General features: G+C 54.8%; 1 protein-coding gene across 2 annotated transcripts; it reads right to left on the minus strand.

Moving 5' to 3' along the window:
* Nucleotides 1–201: 201 nt before the first annotated feature.
* NPR1 (natriuretic peptide receptor 1) lies at nt 202–13,943 on the minus strand. 2 transcript variants are annotated; one of them, XM_036343905.1, is made up of 22 exons: nt 12,677–13,941; nt 11,730–11,929; nt 10,747–10,860; nt 10,202–10,337; nt 9,721–9,812; nt 9,048–9,183; nt 8,768–8,852; nt 7,623–7,743; nt 7,178–7,252; nt 6,948–7,025; nt 6,412–6,516; nt 6,092–6,163; nt 5,834–5,990; nt 5,395–5,550; nt 4,983–5,151; nt 3,991–4,137; nt 3,790–3,913; nt 3,592–3,660; nt 3,115–3,289; nt 2,819–2,917; nt 996–1,087; nt 202–841 (listed from the first exon to the last, which is right to left on the minus strand). In XM_036343905.1, exons 1-22 carry the CDS (start codon nt 13,389–13,391, stop codon nt 779–781), a joined length of 3,180 nt encoding a protein of 1,059 aa, XP_036199798.1. In that variant the 5' UTR covers nt 13,392–13,941; the 3' UTR covers nt 202–778. The 2 variants fall into 2 exon arrangements, with proteins under 2 accessions (XP_036199798.1, XP_036199799.1); XM_036343906.1 differs by lacking the exon at nt 2,819–2,917 and having other exon boundaries at nt 12,677–13,943.
* Nucleotides 13,944–20,295: the final 6,352 nt, after the last annotated feature.

A 20,295-nucleotide genomic window follows, 5' to 3' on the forward strand; every position in this document is an offset into this window, starting at 1 on the left:
GTAGGTATCAGTAGATAAGCCCACAGAAACAAAAGCTCAAGAACTCTTAGGGTGGAAATGGTTCCTGGGATCAAGAGTGATGCATGCACTGCCTGGGCAATGCGTAGGCTGTTCCCAGCTTGAGAAGCATGTCTCACCTGACAGAGGGTGGAGAACATGGCTGTGTTTTCTGGCAACCCTCTCCCTCAAGAAGAGACACTGTCACTAGGATAACGATTTTAATGGTCTCCACTCCCAGTTGAGAAGCAAGGCATACAGGCCGGCAGCCCCTCCATACCTTGCCTCTCCCTTGCACACTGTATCCAGTGGTGGGTGGTGGGAGATAGGGGGTGTTTGTGGCAGTTGTGGACTCCCTCCCCCCATCCCAGATTCACCTCTAAAACCTTTTGCTATTCCCCCTAAGATGGCTCTTCCCTTCCCCATAGAAGTCACAGTGTAGCCAGGTGGAGGGAGGAGGGCACAGGAGGGGCAGGAGGATCCAGGAATCCACACCCCAGCTTGGCCCGAGTCGGGGTGGATAAGGGGTGTGGGTCCCTCTGGGCGTGTCGGTGGGCTTTGTTCTGGTTCTGTGAGCTCCGAGTTCTCTCCCCCGACACCGGTCCTCTTTCAGAGGTGGTATGTGGGGTCTCCACTGCAGTGAGCACACCTGAGTTGTTCAAATCCCTTCTCTTGATCCTCTGGCAACAGTGGGGCTGCGGTGGGTGAGGGTGAGGCCTGGACCCTCGCTGTCACCTCTGGCGCAGGAAGGGAGGTGTGGGAGGCCAGGAGGGAAGGCGGGTCAGCCTCGGGTGCTGTTCCCCCGCTCCCCCAGCAGCCAGTAGGTCCGAACTTTGCCTTTGCCCTGGAGGGAAATAGAAGAGGGGGTTGGGATGGGGAGTGGCAAGCCCATTTGCCAAATGATGGGAGTGGAAGTGGCTGCTTGAGAAGGGGCTTGAGGGAGGGCAGCCCCCTCTGGGACCCCAAGGAATGGTGACCATAGGGGCTTCCTTCTCTACCTTCATTTCTACATCCCCTCGAAGCTCCAGCTCGAAACCACCAAACTCCTCCAGGACAGCCTTGGTCTCCGAGGACAAGTGGATCTTCAGGGCTGAGGAGGATAAGGAGAAGGGAAGGTGAGGGATGCAAGAGAAGGGACCAGGGGAAATCAGGGACTGTGGGGGTAGAAAGATGCTCTCTCCTTCTTTCTGGTCTGGGAAGCTTCCTAATCAGAGTCCCACCCTCTCCATGGGGTGTCTGACCACACTGGCCTCTCTGCTGGCACCTGAGAGCTGTGTGATCTATCCATCCTTTACACTTAAATTAATTAAAACTCAATACAGGTACAAATTCAGTGCCTCAGTTGCAAGACCACATTTCAAGCGATCAATAGCCCCCTGTGACAAAGACTCCCGTGTCCGACAGCTTAGATTAGAGAACATTTTCATCACTGCAGCAGGTTCTATTGGACAGCACCCTCGCGCATCACCAGGCTTGAGTCTAGAGTCTACTCCAGACAGTCTAGCACAATGGTCAGGTCCTCAGAGTTTGGATCCGGCTCTGCCTAGTCTGAATGCCGGAGTGAGTGCTTGCTTGGGGAAGTCATACGAACTCTCTGGGCTTCATTCTCCTAATCCGTAGCGTGCTGACAGGGACAGTGCCCATCTCAAAGCCCCGCTGTGAGGATTAACTTTAACCTTCAAAAAGGGGACAGAATCTGGCACATGGGACGCACTCCATCAGCGACTGCTGTCAGTTATCTACCTCACCACCCTCGTTTTCCCGCTGGGGTCACTGAGGCCTAGAGGAGATCTTCCCAGGCTGCTGCGGTCAGACCTCGGCCTCCTGACTACTGACCGGGTATCCCCACACCCCTTCTCTATCCATCTCCCTCTGAACTCGCTCCCACCACCCCTGGGGTCTGCATCACAGTGGCCTTGTTTTGCTGTTTAACCATTTCTGAGGATGTGCTCCTTGAGGACTGGATCTCAGTGAGAGGCTCTCTCCTCCCCGGACAGCCCCAAGCACCGTGCCCAGGGAACATCTGCTGGACCAGAGCCCCATTTGGCCCCAAGTAGCCCTTCTTCCGCCATGAGGCTTGGATGGGGTCCACACGGATGCTCCAGCCAACTGTGGGTCTGGGTCTTCGTATCCCAGGGCCCGGCTCTCACAGATTGCTCCATACATGTTCACTGGGTTAAACTGTGTTGCATACAGCAGGAAGGCAGAAGATCAACAGGAAGCAGGACCACAGGAAGTGGTGGGAGCAAGCGTTTATTAGGTACCTACTGTGTCAGGGCTGTGCTAGGTTTTCTACAACCCGAGACAGGCATCATTTTTTACAGATAAACAGCCACAGCTCAGAAAAGTTGAATGACGGTTATGTGCTCCGCATGTATTACGGCTTCCTCATATAACTCTAGTGAGGCAGGTATTTATTCTCATTTTTACAGGTGAGGAGCACGGAGACTCACAATGGTGTAGCAAATCCATACCCAGCTGGGTCAGGTGTAGAGCGGAGCTCCCCACCCCAGAGGGCAGCTCTGAGCGTGCCTGACCACGCCCACGGGGAGCAGAGGGTTTCTAAAGGCGGGATTCCTGCTGGGGACTGGTGAGCAATGGCCTGGAAAGACTTTCCAAACATTTGGAAAGGCAGGGCAGCTAGGATCTGAGTCTGATTAGATGCAAGGTGATCTGCCCAGGTTGAACTCTTAGGGGCAGGAGGCTGGGAGGAGAGAGGGCTGGGAGCTGGGGCAGGAATAGGACAGGCACAAGCGGTCCAGGGGACTTTCCTGGGCTCCAGCTACCCTGCCCTCCCATCCCCTTTAGGGGGCCACCATACCTTCCCCATTAGACTCCATTCTTGAGGCCGTGTTGACTGTGTCCCCAAAGAGACAGTAACGGGGCATCTTCAACCCCACCACACCCGCACACACGGGTCCTGGAGGGAGGAAGCCCGTCAGCGAGGGGGTCGGAGAGTGTTGGGGGAGGGGAGGGAGGGCGGAGCATGGAGGGCGGCCACAGGGCGGAGCTCGGGCGCTCCGAGAGAGACAGGAGGTGCATCTCAGGCCAGAGGAATGAGCCTCATCCCCGCAGCTCCGCCTTCGGAAGCCCCCTCCCGCGCCTTGGGGGCCTCACCGGTGTGGATGCCGATGCGCAAGCGCAGCTGCTCCTGGGGCCGGTGGCGGATGTGGAAGGAGCGCACGGCGTCCAGCAGCGCCAGGGCCATGCGGGCCACCTCGCAGGCGTGCAGCCGCCCGTTCCGCACCGGGAGCCCCGACACCACCATGTAGGCGTCGCCGATCGTCTCCACCTGCGAGGGCGGGAGAGGGTGCAGCACCTGAAGGCTGGAACGTTCCCTTCCCTGGGCCGCCCCCACCCCCTCGTGTACTATCATTCTGGACTCCCACCCGCCAGGCCAGGCGCTGGCTTTCCTCATCCGCCATCCCTCCATCCCCCGCCCCGCGCGGTTTCTCTGCCTGCCCCTGGGTCTCCTTGAGATGGATACTCTTTCTCCCCATGTACCTTGGTCTCCTCTCAAAGATTCTATTTCCTCCTTCCCGTCACCTCTGTCTGACTCTGCCTGTCCCTTCCCATCCACACTCACACTCTCACCTTGTACACATCGAAGTTGTCTATGACGGCATCGAAGCACGTGTACAGGTCATTGAGCAGCGTCACCACCTGGAAAGGAACAGTAGGGCTCCACCTGGGCTTGGGTGCAAGGCGGAGCCAGAAGGCAGGCCTACGGGATGGCGATGGTGGACCAAGCATACCTGCTTGGCCTTCACTCGTGGCCGCTCCCTGACTCACCTGCATGGGTGTGCTCTCGGCGGACAGGGCTGTGAAACCCACAATGTCACTGAAGTAGATAGTCACGCTGTCAAAGGCTTCGGCCTCCACGGTCTCGCCGCGCTTCAGCTGCTCAGCCACTGAGCTGAGGGGTCAGGGATCAGAGGGTGAGGTGGGGCTGGCACCGGGGTGGCAGGGCACGTCGCCGGCACGGGCACTCACTGAGGCAGGATCTGGTAGAGCAGGGCCTCGGCCTTCCGCTTCTCCTCCAGGTAGGCCTGGGTCCGCTCCTCCACCAGCTCCTCCAGGTTGTTGGCGTACTGCTCCATGCGGGACAGCAGGTTGTCCAGGATGTTGCTGCTGTTCTCTCTGGGGGCGGGGAGCAGCAGGCAGGGGTGAGAGTGCGCCCACCCCAGGCCTCCACCGGACCCAGGCTCCCAACCCACCTCCCAACGGCAGTGGGGACACTGGAGAAGGCTGGGGGTGAGGGGCACCGCCGGATGGGAGGGCAGGGGGAAAGGGTAGGAGGTACGTTGGGGTCATCTTTGAGATGCCAGGGTCAAGTATGAAGCTTCGGGCACAGCTATTTTGTTGGAACAGTGAGTTAGAAGGCGGCAGAGGAGGTGGGAAGGGACTCGGATGGACTGAGAACGCAGCAGGAGGGCACACAGGCTCCGAGGTGCATCTGGAGGCACTGGGCCCCAGGGTGGCGCCCTGGGCAAAGGAGTTCACAGGATGGGGCGGGAGCTCCCATGCAGGGGAGGGGTCCTGTGTACTCTGCACACCAGGGAAGATTAGGGGCCCTGGGGGCTGGGCAGGAGGGGTGTGGGGAGGGGTGTTGTAGGAGGAGGGGGGATGAGAGGTGGGGAACTGTGGGGACATCTGGGTCATTCGGTATTCACACGGTGGCGGGGGGGGGGGGGGGGGCTGTGAGGCTGTGGTGCTGCAGTAGCTACTGCAGGGATGAGACTTTGTTATTTTAAAGAGAGAGAGGAATTGGGGGGGGGGGTGGAGAGAGAATTTGTTGTTACACTTATTTATACGTTCATTGGTCCATTCTTGTATGTGCCCCGACTGGGGATCAAAACCCACAACCTTGGGACGATGCTCTAACTGAGCCAGGCAGGGATGAGACTTAAGTGGGGGGTATATCGTGTGTGGGGGGGGGGTTGGACAGAGGAGGCTGCGGGTGCTCCAGGCCTAAGGCCAGCGACCTGTTGAACTTCCTCAGCATCGTGCGGATCTGCTGGAAGGGCGGCCGCTCCTGCGGGTCTTCAGCCCAGCACCTCTGCATCAGGTGCCCCAGTTCCTCCAGGTGACTCTGCAGGTCCAGGGAGGGCCGGAACGGGGGCTGCTCACCCCGAGTCACCCGCTCGATGATCTCTGTGTGGTGGGGAGAAAGGGGCTCAGTGGCTGGGCCAGCCAAGGGCCTGTTGAGAGATGGGGTGGGGAAGGCCAGGACCCGGGCTTGGGGCAGTCATGCCTCAGGGTCACGGGCAACAATGGAGCAACGGGTGGTGGCTGGGCTTTGCAGGAGGAAGATGTGGTGGCATTTCCAGGCGTCTCTCTCTGGGGCTGAGGTAAGTTGAGACTGAGGCAGGGCTAGGGGACGGCATGTCCTCTTACCTTTGGGGCTGAGGTCCAACCCTTCCACGTGGAATACGCCGCTTCTCAGGGCAATCTCCTGAAGGATGATCCCAAAGCTGTAGATGTCACCGGCTTGGGAGCCCCGGACGGGGGGTGAGGCCATTCGCAGGAGCTCGGGGGCTGTCCACAGCTTTTCTGCGGGTCAGAGGGCAGGAGTCACAGGGTGAAGGGCCCAAAGCTAAAGGGAAACAAGGCTAGAGCTAGAAGGTTGGTCTGGGATGGATCTGGAGACACCAAACGAGTGCTAGAGCTAGACGAGGCCTGGAGACCACTTCGTCGGACTCCTCGTTCTACTGGTGAATGAGCTGAGCAAGAGTCAGGAGAGGCGTGCGTGCTCAGGCCCATCCGAGACCAGGCACAGCCTCCCTGCTGGGCTGGCCTTCAGTCAGGATTGGGGACAGCGTGGGTCTGAGCTCACTGGCGTAGAGGGTGTGTCCTTGGTCAGGCTCTGGGTCCCTGAAGCTCTCGAGCCCATAGTCAGTGATCTTGAGCACAAATCGACCGTCTACCACACAGTTGGATGACTTGAGGTTCCCGTGGGAGCAGATGGCCCCACTGTGCAGGAACTGCATGCCCTGGAGAACGGGGAGGCAGGGGTCTGGGGTATGAGTGGGACTTACAACCCTGGCCAGAGAAGCACGCCTCCCCCACGTCCAATGGGCTCTCCTGGACCTACCTTGACGATGTCATTGGTGAGAGAGTACCGGAACATCCAGTCCAGGGTGATGCTCTCATTTTCCAGAATGTCCTACTGGGCAGTGAGAGTCAGCCCTGTGCCCTGCAGACTCCCCCGAAGAGGAGTGCAGGGGCCCTACTGCCGTCAAGTGGCAGAACAGGACAAACTTTGTATTTACTTTGGTGCCACTGCCCTTCCCCGACACCCACCCGCTCCCATTTTACAGATGGGGCAAATAAAGGTCAGAAAGAGAGAGGGGCCTGCCTGGGGCTAGAGCCAGGGCTAGACCCAGGTTTCCTGACTCCCCTTGGTCCCCTCACCTGCAAGCTTCCACGGGGGCAGTACTCAGTGAGGATACAGATGTTGGGGGGATCGGTGCAGGCACCCACAAACCTGGTCAGGTGGTCATTCTGTATATCCCGCATCTGCAGGTGGGAGCCAGCGTCAGGAGCCTGACAGAGACCTCACTCCTCAAGTTGTCCCCCACCCTCAAGGACCACTCACTCTTCTTAACTCTGTATTCATTCTCCAGACATTCTAGGACCTTCCCTGGTGATTCCCACCCATGTTCTGTGGCCCACCATCCCTCCAAATCTGCTCCCTACTCCCTCTGCCTCCCAAGCCCTCCACCCGCCCAGGGCATCAAGTAGGGCCCCCCCCCCCCAGGACCTTCCTCCAGGACATGTCCAGGTGTCCTTTCCCCATCCATGACGCCCTCCTCCCACGGGCAACATGCAAGGACCCGTCCCAGGGCTACAGACGACCCTGAGGTCCCTCCATAAGCAGTGCTGTTGGCCAACCTCCCCTGTCCCCCTGGGATGCTCCCCCAGGCCACTGCCTCACTCCCCTACATTACATGCTTCAGCTCAAACAGGACTTTTCTTGTCAGCTCAATGCGTTTACGGTTCACACTTTTCACAGCCACGAGGTTGCCCTGGGCAAGGAATGGAGACTGTCACTGTGAGGAGATGGGAGTTCCCAAATGCCCTGGGACCTGCAGCTGCTCCTCACAGCCCACCATGCCTCCCGGGCCCTCCCTGTCCTGTCAGAGAGCAGCCTGCCCCAGGCCCCAGGCCCCAGGCCCACCTTATAATACACCGTCTTGGCAAAGACCTGGAACTGGCCCTCTGTGGTGAGGAGGGAGCCGTAATTGGAGCCTCTCTGAAGGGAGGGAGAGCAGGAGGGACGGTCAGCCCATGGGCCCCACCATGGGCCCCGCTCTCCCTACTAATAGCTTGAGCTTGGTCTTCCCTGCCTCCTTCCACATCATGACACCCGCCCCTCACTTGCTTTTCCCCTTTAATGTACTGTCACATATACTATCTCCAACCTTTGAAGAAGCCTCTATAGGAGGCTCTTAGATGTAACCATTATCTGAGCGTCTCAGAGAGGGGCCATGACCTGCCCAAGGTCACACAGTGAAGACAGCTGGGGTTAGAACCCTGCTCTCTCCCTGACCCATCAGGCACTGCCCTCCCCCCACCCCATCCCCAGCTGTCCCTCAAGTGCCCCCCAATACCAGCGTTCTTACCCCACTCAAGGTCAGCCGGCTGCCCGCACTCCGGAGGTGCCTCTCCAGGCTACTGGGCTGCAAGTCCTCCCAACGCACCCGCCACAGCTCTGAGGCCAGTTCCTTCTCCAGCTGCATCTTCCTGAGGCATGACACTGGCCTCTGAGCCCCTGACCCCGCGTGGGGAGGCTCTGACCCACAGCCCCTTCCCAGAGCCCTGGCACCACTGCCTGAGCCTCGCCGACAGCAGCCCCACTGCTCTGGGAGGCAGGTCTCAGGACGGCCCCTAGGCTGAAAGCCGGGAGGCGTGGGTGAATTTCTGCCTCACCGGGAACTTGGGCAGTCACTGTATTTCTTTGAGTCTCACGTCTTCATGTCCAAATGTCCTCATTTGGAAACGGGGAACCTCGATATTTGTTTCTAAAGCATTGTTATAAGAATGAAAAGAGCCCTGACCGGTTTGGCTCAGTGGATAGAGCATCGGCCTGCGGACTCAAGGGTCCCAGGTTCGATTCCCGTCAAGGGCATGTGCCTTGGTTGCGGGCGCATACCCAGTGGGGAGTGTGCAGGAGGCAGCTGGTAGATGTTTCTCTCTCATCAATGTTTCTAACTCTCTATTCCTCTCCTTCCTCTCTGTAAAAAATCAATAAAATATATTTAAAAAAAAAAAAAAGAATGAAAAGAGATGTTGTGTGGGAGGGTCTCTACACAGTACGTGATCAGCCAGCACCGATTTTCTCCCCTCCCTCTATCCTTAACTTCTCCCCAGCTTCCGTTTCAGCTCCACTGGAAGGCAGGCACAGGGCTCATCAGCCCTGCCCTGCTAGCAGGGGCCCGATCCCAAAGGGTCCGAACCACTGCTTCCCATCCCGTCAGCAAGAGCAGGGGGGACAAACCGGCTCCTGGGCCAAGATCCAGGCCTTTATGAGGCCACTCCATCCCCCACCCCCCTGCTGTCTGGGATCACCTCCCTCTCCCTGGGCACTCCTACCCGTTTCCTCCTTTCTTCCTTGTGTCCTAAGGCTTTTTAGTCTCTTTTCTCCAGCGGCCTTCCCGTTGTGCCCGCACCCTTCCTGCCTTCCCTCTGCACCCTTGCCGCCTCCCCCGAGTCTGGCTGGTTCTCCGGGTCTCCCAGCCTCACTCACCACCCTCACCCCAAGGCTCACCTGTATATGAAGATGGAGACGATCAGGATGCTGAGCAGAGAGAGGCTGCCTACCAGCGCCAGCACCTCCAGCGTGGAAAAGTGGGCTGTGGGAGAGAGTCCGAGTTGCAGCAAGAAAGAGTTCGGTTAGACAGCAGGAGGAGTGCCTTCTAACGGTCAGCCAGTGCACTCGGATGGTGGATGAAGGAAGGAAAAGGCAGGAGTCTTTCCAGAAAACTCTCAGTGTGGGGGGAGGGGAGCAGTGTCTCAGAATGGAGGCCTGGATGGCAAGGGGCAGGCACCTTGGTTGCAGGCGGGGTCCTCGTTGTCAAAGCCACACTTGGGGATGTCAGGAGGCGGGTATCCTAGGGGCCAGTGCAGTGTGCGCCCTGCCACCGCCACCAGCTCCTGGGAAGTCCCGTTGTAGTTCAGGACGACCTATGGGAGGAGGGAGGGGGGGCAGGCACGGTGAGCGGGCAAGACCTGCTGTCCTGTGGGGTAGTCCTGCCTCCCACCTACCCCATCCCCGCTTCCAGGCCCTTTAACTGGGATGTCAACCCTGTATCAAACCCCTACTGTGAGTGACAGAGACCCCATACCCGTGCCCCAGGCCATTAGAGTGGAATAACGAACACAGTGTGTGTTCACCTTGGCTCTGAGCTGCCCATCTCTGTGGGAGGGGTTCTGTTACCTTAGGAGACACTGGACTTCCTGAGGGCAGGGCTGTGCTCCCTCCTCAGACATGGGGTTCCCCAAGGGTAATGCCTGTGAGTCCCTATCATTCTGGTTGATCCTCCCAACTAGAGCTTTAATCCAGGGCTCTCCATCAGTGACAAGCATAGTAGGTAACTTCAGAGTAGACAGATGCCCTGCCAGGGCTGGGGGGGGGGGGGGGGGGGGGGGCGGGTGAGGCCGGGAGAAGAGGGGTGAGGTGTCTTTCTCAGTTGGCATTGTCTTCTCCGGGCACAGCCTTACCCGAAAGGCACTAGTTTCAGGATCCATATCCCAGAGGGAGAAGTCAGTCTCTCGGTCTCCATTGCTGTCGATTTTCAGGTGTCCTGTCACACCTGGGGGCGTGGAGGAAGATGGCTGTGTTTTGAGGGAGTGGAAGAAAGTTCAGGGACCCCCCCCCCCCCCCCCGCACACACACCTCATCTGATCCCTTGATTGTCTCTGCCTTGCCCTCCAAACACACACACACACACACACACACACACACATATGGAATGATAATAAAAGGATCAGACGCTTCAGCCACAGGACTGATTGGCGCTGGATACTCAGAAGGATTTCTTGATGGAGCTCGGGAGAGGGCAGGAGGGCAGGAGGGCCTACAGGAAGCTGTGGGAGACTGGCGGGGGCGAGGGACTGCCGTGCCACAGGACTAGAGGCTCCCCCCGGCCTCCCGCCCAGCGCAGTCCCAGGCAGGCCGTTCTCGCCACCTCCGGGCCCTGACCTTGGAAGCTCCGGTTCCACATCCGCTGGGTGATGCCCTCCCCGTCGGTGACGGCTCCCCCATGGGCCAGGGTCTCTGTCACCGCCTGGACGAAGAGCAGGAGCCCGTCATGGAAGGACGCCGGGATGGTGTTCACCTGCGGGGACAGCGGAGCCTCACTGGGTGGGATGTGGAGGGCACACAGTGGGTGCTGGGGGGAGGCACAGGGAGTGCTGGGAGCTGGGAAGGAGATGGGAGAAAACATCCGCACAGGACAGCAAGGTTTCGCTATTGATAAGATGCCTCTGCATAGACCACCGCTTTGCATCCCGCTGGGCAGGTGGGGCAGGACAGATCACTTCCCTTTGACTGTGAGGACCTGAGATTCGGAGGTTGAACTGGTCAGTGCCACCTCCCAACCCCCAGAGATACAGAAACAAGGGGCAGGGAAAGAAGGGGAAGCCTGGGAATCCTGGGATGGCTGAGAGGACAGGGTGGAGACTGGCAGGGGGCCATGGAGTGGAGGCTGGAGGTCCACAGTGGAGGGTCCCAGGGCCCCATCCTACCAGGCCGTCCTCCAGGGTGAAGTTGAACTGCTCATGAGCCAAGTGCTTCAGCTGCTGCAGGAATTCCGCGTACTCAGGGTTATCTGGCTCTTTGTATGTAATGATTTTGGCAGCCTGAGGAAGGGGTCAGTGGAGAGGGGTGAGCTGGGAGCTGACCCACCTTCCCAGTAGCCTGGGGCCCACCTCCCAGAGCTGCATCTCTGCTCAGCTTAACGTCAAACTGGACCCCATATCCTGGGTGAGGTGCTGACTGCTCCAAAGCAGGGGACCCAAAGGGATGGCTTCTCCCAGTCCAGTGAGTCTGCGGGACTTGAACATCCTTCCACCTCAAGCCTATGCACACGTCCTTTTATCCTCCGGCTCTGAACCCTCTGTCCCTCCACATACCTCTGGGCCCAGGCCCCTGCCCTTCGTCACCTAACTCCCTGTGAGCATCAAGAATTCCTTTTCTGCCCTGGCCGGTTTGGCTCAGTGGATAGAGCAGTGGTTCTCAACCTTCTGGCCCTTTAAATACAGTTCCTCATGTTGTGACCCAACCATAAAATTATTTTCGTTGCTACTTCATAACTGTAATGTTGCTGCTGTTATAAATCTAATGTAAATATCTGATATGCAGGATGGTCTTAGGCGACTCCTGTGAAAGGGTCGTTCGACCCCCAAAGGGGTCGCGACCCACAGGCTGAGAACCACTGGGATAGAGCGTGGGCCTGCCCACTGAAGTCTCCCAGGTTTGATTCCGGGTCAGGGCACATGCCCAGGTTGTGGGCTCAATCCCCAGTAGGGGGCGTGCAGGAGGCAGCTGGCCAATGACTCTCTCTCATCACTGATGTTTCTGTCTCTCTCCCCCTTCCTCTCTGAAATCAATAAAGTATATTTTAAAAAGAAAGAAAGAACTTCCTTTCTAGAATCATTTCAGATAATGCAGGACCCAGTGCCCAGAAACTACGTGTCACCAGTTGAGAGTCCCACCCCCTGGCACTCACCTGAAAGGCCCGATGGGCACTGACATCCTGCCCATCCCCGCGCTCCCAGGGCCTGCGCGAACCGAGGCCCTGTGCACCTTGCAGGCTTTGCCCAAAGAGATCCAGGTGGAAGAAAGCATAGTCCTCCCCACTGAGGCCAGCTTCCAGGGCCAGAAGCATCAGGGTTCTGAAGGCATCCGGGGAGCTGCAGATGTAGATGACTGGGGGGGGGGGGGGGGGTCAGAGAGAAAAGCCCAGGTGTTGGGGACGGGGAGACTCCAGGTAGGGAAGCTGGGGCACCCAGGGGGCCGCTCAGAGACCCTGTGGTAGTTGGGTGGACCTCCTGCCTCGGTACAGGCTGTGGCGGGAGGAAGATGGAGAAGGGCAGGAGGTGGAGGTGGGAGGGAGAAAGGAGCAGAGGTGGGGGCAGGTCGGTCAGGAGGGGAGGCGGGAAGGAGAGGAAGGCCAGCTGGAGAGGGGGCTGGAGAGGAGCTGGTGTGTGGGAGCAATGGGAGGAGAAGATGGAGGAAGGAACGAGGCTGTTGGGAAGAGAGAAAATGGGCGAGAAAAAAGGGATGGGAACTAAGCCAGGAACCTACTACGTGTCAGGGTGGCAGCAGGCACCCCTTCCCGCCGTGAACTCGCTAGGAGCTGGAGGGCAGGAAGGCGGTGGGGGAGTGGGGTAGGTGGGAAGGCAGAGGGCCACGGGACCGGGAAGAGAAGGGGTGGAAAAGGAGAAGGAAATGGGAACTCAGAGCTGGAAAAGGCCGGGGAGGCTGAGACAGGAACGAGGAACGTGAGGAGGAGGAGGAGGAGGAGGAGGAGGAGGAGGAGGAGGAGGAGGAGGAGGAGGAGGAGGAGGAGGAGGAGGAGGAGGAGGAGGAGGAGGAGATGGAGGAGGAAGAAACAGAGGACGTCCAGGAACCTCCCGGGGGTTCGAGGGGCTCTGGGCCCCGTGCGCCTCTCACCTCGGCCCTTGCGCTGCACGGTGCGCAGCAGCTTGGCGTAGTGGTCGCGGTCGCCCTCGGCGAACTCCAGGTGGTCCACCGTGATGTTGAGACGGTCGCGGACCCGCAGGTACAGCCCCTCCACGACGAAGAAGCAGGGCTGGTCGTCGCCCGGCCGGTAGGCGTAGAGCACGAGCGCCCGGCGCTCCCAGCCCAGCCGTCGGTGCAGCGCCGCCACGAAGTCGCCCAGCTTGGCGTGGCTGGGCCCGGCGCGCGTGGTCAGCGCGTACTCGTCCTTGGCCCCGAAGCCCAGCGCCGGGGCGCCGGCCGTGAGCAGCGGCACCCGCCAGTGCGCGGTGAAGCGCCCCACCGGGGCGGCGGCGTACACGCAGCCGGGGCCCAGGAACGCGGCGGGCGCGTGCTCCCACTTGAGGTCCACGGCGGCCAGGGGCGCGGCGGTGTCGGAGCAGACGCCCCGCGCGTCCTCGCTGCTGCCCAGCACCGTGCGCACCGTCCAGCCGGGCAGCCAGTCCGGCCGCGCCTGCACCCGCGCCAGGGCCAGCTCCACGGCCGGGCCCACGCGCGCCCAGGACCACGGGTACGAGGTGTTGGCGAGCGGCAGCACCACGGCCACCGTCAAGTTGCCCGCGTGGCTGCCCCGGAGCCACAGGAGCAGCAGCGGCGGGAGCAGCCACAGGCGCGAGCGGGCGCCGGCGGGGCACCCGGGGCGCGGCATGGCCTCAGCGGGCGCCGCGGCGGGCGGGGGCTCCCACCATGGCCTCCGCGGTCCCCTCGCGCTCAGGGCGCGCCCCGGCGGGAGTGGGGTGGAGCGGGCGGGGGCGCTTGCCCCGCGGAGCTCCGTCCCCTCCAGCGGCTAAGTCACGGTCACGGTGCGGAGCGCCCTGGGTGCGGGGCGGGCGGGAGGGCGGACCCGGACAGCCGCGACGGCGAGGTGCGGGGAGGGCGCTGCGAGCAGGTGGGCGCGAGAAGGGGAGCCCGAGCGGAGGGGGCCGGAGGGAGCTAGTTGTGTGTGTGTGTGTGTGTGTGTGTGTGTGTGAGAGAGAGAGAGAGAGAGAGAGAGAGAGAGAGAGAGAGAGAGAGAGAGAGAGAAGGAGCGCTCGCTGGGTCAGGGGAGAAGGTAGGAGATGGCACGAGGGAGGAAGAAGGGGAGTGCGCGCTGTGCGTGCGGGAGCGCGGCCCCAGCGAGTCTGCCAGGAGAGGCGTCCGGCTGGCCCAAGTCTCCGGCTGTCCGGGGGGGACAGGGGAGGACCCGAGCCAAGCTCCTACCCCTCCCTCCCGGACTCTTCCCCTCCCAGACTCGGTATCAGCCGAGCCAATCCGGACCTTTAACTCCTTCCTCCCCGCCCCCAAGCCGCGGGCTCGCCAGCGCCCAGAGCCTGAGCGCTGTCCCCCGGACCCTCTGCCGGCTCCTCGACCCCCCAACGCCCGCCCGCCCGCCGGCTCAGAGAGGCGGCCGCGCGGAAGGACTGAACAGAGAAGCGTGTGGGACCCCCGGGGGCCTCTGCCCTCCCCTCCTCCCGGGTTCCGCCTGGGGAGGAAGGAGGTGCTGGTCCGGGATCTCGGCAGGAGAAGAAGGTGTGCGTGTGCGATGTGTATGTCTGGGAGTGAGGGGTTTCTGGAAAAGACGTCCAAGTAGGTGAACCCCAGGGTCCTGATGACCCAGACCCTCCAGGACGCCCCTCCACCCCGTTAAAGGGATCGGCGGAGAACAGGGGCAGGTGGGAGGGCGGAATTAGCTCTTTAGTTCCTAAAGGGTTATTAGGCCGAGGAGGGAGCGTGCGGGTGGTTGGAGAGGGAAGAGGGGTGACCTCCGGGCCGCTCCGGGAATGTAACTGTGTGTGTCGTGTTGAGAAGGATTGCTAAAATGGGTTTCGTGGTGGCGGCGAGAAATAGTGTTGGAAGTGACCAGCGGAGGGGAAGCTTTGGGCGCCCTTACTTGACGGCTGGGCGGCTAGACCGGACCGCTGTAGGATCAGTCTGCCCTCTAGTGGTCAGTAGGCGTCATTGACGGTATTGGCCCACCAAGCTCTCCAACCCTGCGCCCAGGCCAGGACCCAAGGCTTGCAAGCAGCTGCGGGGGACCTAGCAAGGGTTAGGCACCAGCTACATGCTAAGGGCAAAAAGAGAAGTACGTAGAGAGCCTGTACCTCAAGAGCTCTATTTGGGACAGACAGTCATAACGTAATATCGTTAAGCACTACAATATAGAGATGGATAAATTAAGAAGAGGTCCAGATGAAAACTATTCTTCTGCCTGCCTTGGGACCAGGAAAAACTTCAAGGAGAAATATTTCAACAAGGGTAGAAGGATGAGAAAAGTATTCTGTGTAGAGAGAGCAGAAACTGAAGTATGTTTTCTATAGAAAGAATTTTAGGAGAATTTTGAATATTTCTATGGTTAGAGCAAACAGTAGCCCAACTTAGGATGGCAGGCCCATTTTGTTTGGCCTGCATTTTCTCTCTGTCTATTTAATAGCCCAAACTTAAAAAAATGGGCCATCGCTGGTGTGACTCACTTGCTTGTAGGGTCTGCCCAGGCACTGAAGGGTGAGTCTCAGGTTCCATTCCTGGGTTTCAGGTTTAATCCCCGGTCGGGAGGTAACTGTTGGATGTTTCTTTCTGACATTGATGTTTCCCTCTTTCTCTCCCTCTCCCTTCCTCTTTCTCTAAAATAAATTTTAAAAAAATCAGTAGATGGCACATGAATGTTTGGTGTTCTGACTTGTCTTGAAATATTGGAGAGCTGATAATATATGTCCTGTATCTATCCATGATCAATCAGCTGCAACCAGTATCCATGACCTCCTTGAGATGTTTAGTTCATGATGACTCTTTTCCACCCTTTTCACTCATTGGCATTACTGGCTGCAGTAGGAGTTTATGTTTTCAATCCTGACCTGTGATGTAAGGTGCGTACACGTAGGAATGCATGAGGAGGAGAGGCAAGAAAGGGCAGCAGATGGCAACTTATGCAAGCTTTTGTGTGACAGGCTTGTCTTGGTCCCATAAGGGGAGCTACAGAAACTATAAAGGTAGTTGGGAGATTTAAAATTTTTTATATGTTTTTATTGATTTAGAGAGAGAGAGGAAGGGAGAGAGAGAGAAACATCGATTGGTTGCTTCCCGCATGCACCCCAACCAGCTACTGAACCCACAACCTGGGCATGTGACCTGAAACCAGCGACCTTTCAGTGTACTGGATGAAGCTCAACCAACTGAGCCACACTAACCAGGGTGATTTTTTTAAAAATATGTTTTTATTGATTTTTTAGAAAAAGAGGAAGGAAGAGGTTTAGAGAGATAGAAACATTGATGAGAGAGAAACATCATTGATTGGTTGCCTCCTGCACGCCCCCTACTGGGGATCAAGCCTGCAGCCTGGGCATGTGTCCTGACTGGGAATCAAACTGGTGGCCTCTTGATTCCTGGGTTGATGCTCGACCACTGAGCCACACCAGCCCAGCAGGGTGTTTTTTGTTTTGTCTTGTTTTAATGTGTCAATTTTTTATTGAGATACAGCAAGCCACTTAAAAATTTATTTTAAAAAGTTTGGCGACTGTAGAAAGTTTCCTTGATGAAATATTAGCCTCCACATACACTACCAGGCAAACTGTCGTAGAGATCACAGAACAGAAAGTTCATAGACAATATAAAATTGCTTGAAGGACATAGCTTAACATTACTTCAACTTCCTTACTAGGGAGGTTTTTAAAAAACAGTTTTGTTGAGGTATAATTGATACACCATAAGCTATATATTTAATGTATACAATTAGATTAGTATGGACATATGTATATACTTGTGAAAATATTGCCACCATATCTAGGTAACAAATATATCTATCACCTCCAAAAGTTTCCTTGTGCCTTTTTTTTTTTTTAATCCTCACCTGAGGATTTTTAAAAAATTTATTTTACAGACAGAGAGAAATCATTTGGTTGCCTCCCCACCAGAGATCGAACCCCCAACCTGGGTATGTGCTCTAACTGGGACTTGAACCCAAGACCCTTCAGTGCACAGGGGAACCCTCCAACCAACTGGGCCACACTGGCCAGAGCTCTTGTATCTTTTGTGTTCGTGTATGTTAAGAACACTGACATGAGCTCTGTGTCTGTCCCTCTATCAGAGGGCAGACACCACACCCAGCCCAAGCTTTTTTTTTTTTGAAAAAAAATCTCTTTACTGAGTCACACCCAGCTGTAAACAAGTCACCATGAGAGCCCCACCCCAACCCCCAGACCACAGTCCTCGAGGAAATACTGGGGAAGGTCAGTGGGGTAGGTGCCAAGCAGGGCAGCGGGCAGGCAAATGCAGCAGGCTCCAGGTTTGTGGGAAGATGGGGTCAGAGCAGGAGTGGGGACTGAGCTCCCAGGAGCCTCAGAGCAGGGCCCGTAAGGACCAGGTCAGCCCAAGCTTTTAAGCAAAAAAAAAAAAAAAAAAAGTAAAAGAACACTGACATGAGATCTATCCTCTTAAAAAAATTTTTTTTTTTTTTTAGTTCTTTTTCCTTGTTTTTTACCCTCTTAAATTTTTAATGCATACATTTTTAAGTATAGGGAGATTTTTTGTAAGTAGAATCGATTAAACTTCAGGAAGAGAAGACAATATACAAATAACCGAAGTCTAGGTGACACTGAACCATCTTTGAGAAGCTGAAGAAGCAGGTTTTTGGGAGATGTTAACCATTTTAGTTTGTTAGGTCTGAGGTGCCTGTAGAAACCGAAATGGAAGTGTCCAATAGGCATTGGATTAGTGGAACTGGAGTTCAGGAGAAATGACTGGGCTAGACATCTAATTTAATCATTGAGCTCCTCCATCAATAATGTTTGACTAAATTAATTTGTCTAATTTCTAAGCTGAAGACAACTAAAAACGTTGGATCAAATGCTTTTAAAAATCAAGCCCTGGACAGTGTGGCTCAGTAAGTTGAGAGTCGTCCCATGCACTGAAAGGTTGTCAGTTCAATTTCCAGTCAGAGTACATGCCCCGGTTGCAGGCTGGATCCCTGGGATGTGCAGGAGGCATCGTATCCCCGCCCCCCCCTCTCTCCAGCCCCCCATTTTCCCTTTTCCCTTCTCTCTCTCTCAAAATCAATAAAAATATTTTTTAAAAGATCAAGAACTAGTACAAGTGTGAGGAATTATTGGTGTTAGAGCATGAAAGGGCAGAAAGACAAAGTTGAGGTCAGCAGTGGGACTGCTTTTACCTTGAGGTCATTTGCTGATCGGGAACTGGTGGAAGAAAATGGGCTGTGTGGGACAAGGGAGACAAATTGGAATCCAAATGTCCCCAAAGATGAGAATCCTGGTAAACCACCATCCTGTTTTGGGTTAGGATCCTGGAAGGCAGCACTCTTAGGGAAAACCTAAGAGTAGGGTAAACTGGAAGTAGAAAATCCAGACCCAAAATATTAAAAAACCAAAATTAAGAACCAATTGATGGGTATAACAGCAAGTTAAACTACACTGAGAATCAATAAAATGATTCAAAAGAAAGAACAGAAGAAAGCCCTGGCTGAGTAGTTCAGTAGATTAGAGTGACTTCCTAGTATGCCAATGTTGTGGCAGGTTGCAGGCTCCATCCTGGTCAGGGCACATACAAAGACGAAATCAGCCATGAGTGGAACAACAAATCTATGTTTTTCTCTCTCATAATGACAATAAAAGGGATGAAAAACCTAAGAGAAGGTTAGAGACATAGAGGATACTGTGAGAAAGTCTGACACACCTTTATTTGGAGCCCAGACAGAGGAAAATAATAGGATAGAAACAATATGTGAAGAGATTATGGCTGAGGATCTTAAAAAGTAGATGAAATACATTAAGCCACAAATTCCAAGTGCAACAAACCTCAAATAGGATTTTAAAAATCCATATCTAAACCCATCAGAATGAAACTGCAGGAAATTAAATAAAAATAAAATGTTTAAAACATAAAAAAGTTGAAAAAAATAAAAAAATAAAAAAGAGTAGTAATTGCCTTCAAAAGAAAAACCATTAGATTGACAACTTTTTGTTTTAAGGTAAAAAGGGAAGCCACAAGAAGTAGGGAACTTCACGTGAGGCTTAAGCTCAGGAGTTGCTGTAGTAACCACGCTAAGGGAATAGTGGCCAATCAGAGGGGGTATCAAGGCACAAAGATCTGCAGCCTTTATAAACTGTAGGGAAAAGGGACTCAGTGGGACTCTTTCCCTCTCTCTCCCCACCTGGGAGTCTGTACTTGTTCTTCAATAAATTTCCACCTTTACTATATATAAAAAAAAGGGAAGCCATAGACAGTAAAATAACATTGTAAATGTGATGAAAGAAAATAACTCCCAACTAGGAAGCCATACCCAGAAAAAAATGTCCTTCGAAAACACATGTGAAATAAAGATGTGTTAATACAAACCAAAACCAAGAAAGCGACCAGCAGAGGGACACTAATTCTCAAGCAGGAGGAATGTTATTCCAGGTGAGAGTTTGGAGTTGCAGGAAGCAATCAAGGGCGCAGCCCCTGACTGGGTGCATGAATGGGTGGAACAACAAATCTCTCTCTTTCTCATCAATAAAAAATTAAAAAAATGTTAAATTTAGTCAACAATACAAATAAAGTTTAAAAAATGGTAAATCTAAATGACCACTAATTTAATTAATAAACATTAATGTCTTGTGGGACTGAAAATATATAGATAATTAAATTGTGTGCACATGTATACCTACACCTACCCAAGAGAAGTGAACGCATCTGACCACAAGAATTCTGCAAAAAAATAAAAATAAAAATAAAAATGTCCATAGCAGTTTTATTTATAATGGCAACCCAAATGTGTTTGTCTGTGACTCAGTTGGTTAGAGGTCCTGAATTCATCAGAAGGAGAAAGGACAGACACACTCCTTCCTATGTGGCTCAGTGGTTGAGCATCAACCCATTCACCAAGAGGTCACCTGTGTGTCCAGTCAGGGCATATGCCCAGGTTGTGGGCTTGATCTACAGTGGGGGGCCTGTAGCAGGCGGTTGATCAGTGTTTCTATCTCTCTATCCCTCTCCCTTCCTCTCTCTCTCTATAATCAATAAAAATGTATTTTTAAAAAGGAGAAAGGACAAACTGTGGTATAATTATTCAATGGAATGCTATTCAAATAAAAAGGGACAAATTACTGATAAATGCAAAAACTGGAGCTGGGGCAAAAAAAGAGTACATACAGTGTGAGTCCAATTATTTGAAGTTCAAGAACAGACAAAACTAATCTATGATCACAGAAATCAGAAGAGAGATTGCCTCTAGTGGCAGGGCAAAGGGGTATGAGCAAACTGAGGTGATAAAAACATCATCACCTCAGTTGGTGCTATAGACGGAATATATTACTCAAAAATAATCGAGCTGTGGGCTTGAGATCTGTGCATTTGTTGTACTAAATCATATATCAATAAAGTATTTAAAAGAATTACAACAACAGCAATAGCAGATAATTCTGAAGGGAGTGATGACCAATTATTCCTGCATTTTTTACGGGAAAAGTAAAAAAGTATTAGATAAGTCAAGGATGCATGTTGTAATTTTTAGGGTAGCCAATATAAGAGAAGAAGAAGAGTAACTTTCAATTAACAAAGGCGGGGAGGGGATAATAAACATTAAT

This window comes from Myotis myotis, unplaced genomic scaffold (genome assembly GCF_014108235.1).
Source record: "Myotis myotis isolate mMyoMyo1 unplaced genomic scaffold, mMyoMyo1.p scaffold_m19_p_18, whole genome shotgun sequence".
Classification (NCBI taxonomy): Eukaryota; Metazoa; Chordata; class Mammalia; order Chiroptera; family Vespertilionidae; genus Myotis; species Myotis myotis.

What these genes read in the sequence shown, in the direction of transcription:
- NPR1 (XM_036343905.1), bottom strand. Translation starts at nt 13,391, where the DNA reads ATGCCGCGCCCCGGGTGCCCCGCCGGCGCCCGCTCGCGCCTGTGGCTG. An exon ending in TCACCCTGGAGGACGGCCTG is followed by an intron (nt 10,338 to 10,746) that starts GTAGGATGGGGC and finishes CTGTCCCCGCAG; the next exon opens with GTGAACACCATCCCGGCGTC. An exon ending in GCCGGCTGACCTTGAGTGGG is followed by an intron (nt 7,253 to 7,622) that starts GTAAGAACGCTG and finishes CCCTCCCTTCAG; the next exon opens with AGAGGCTCCAATTACGGCTC.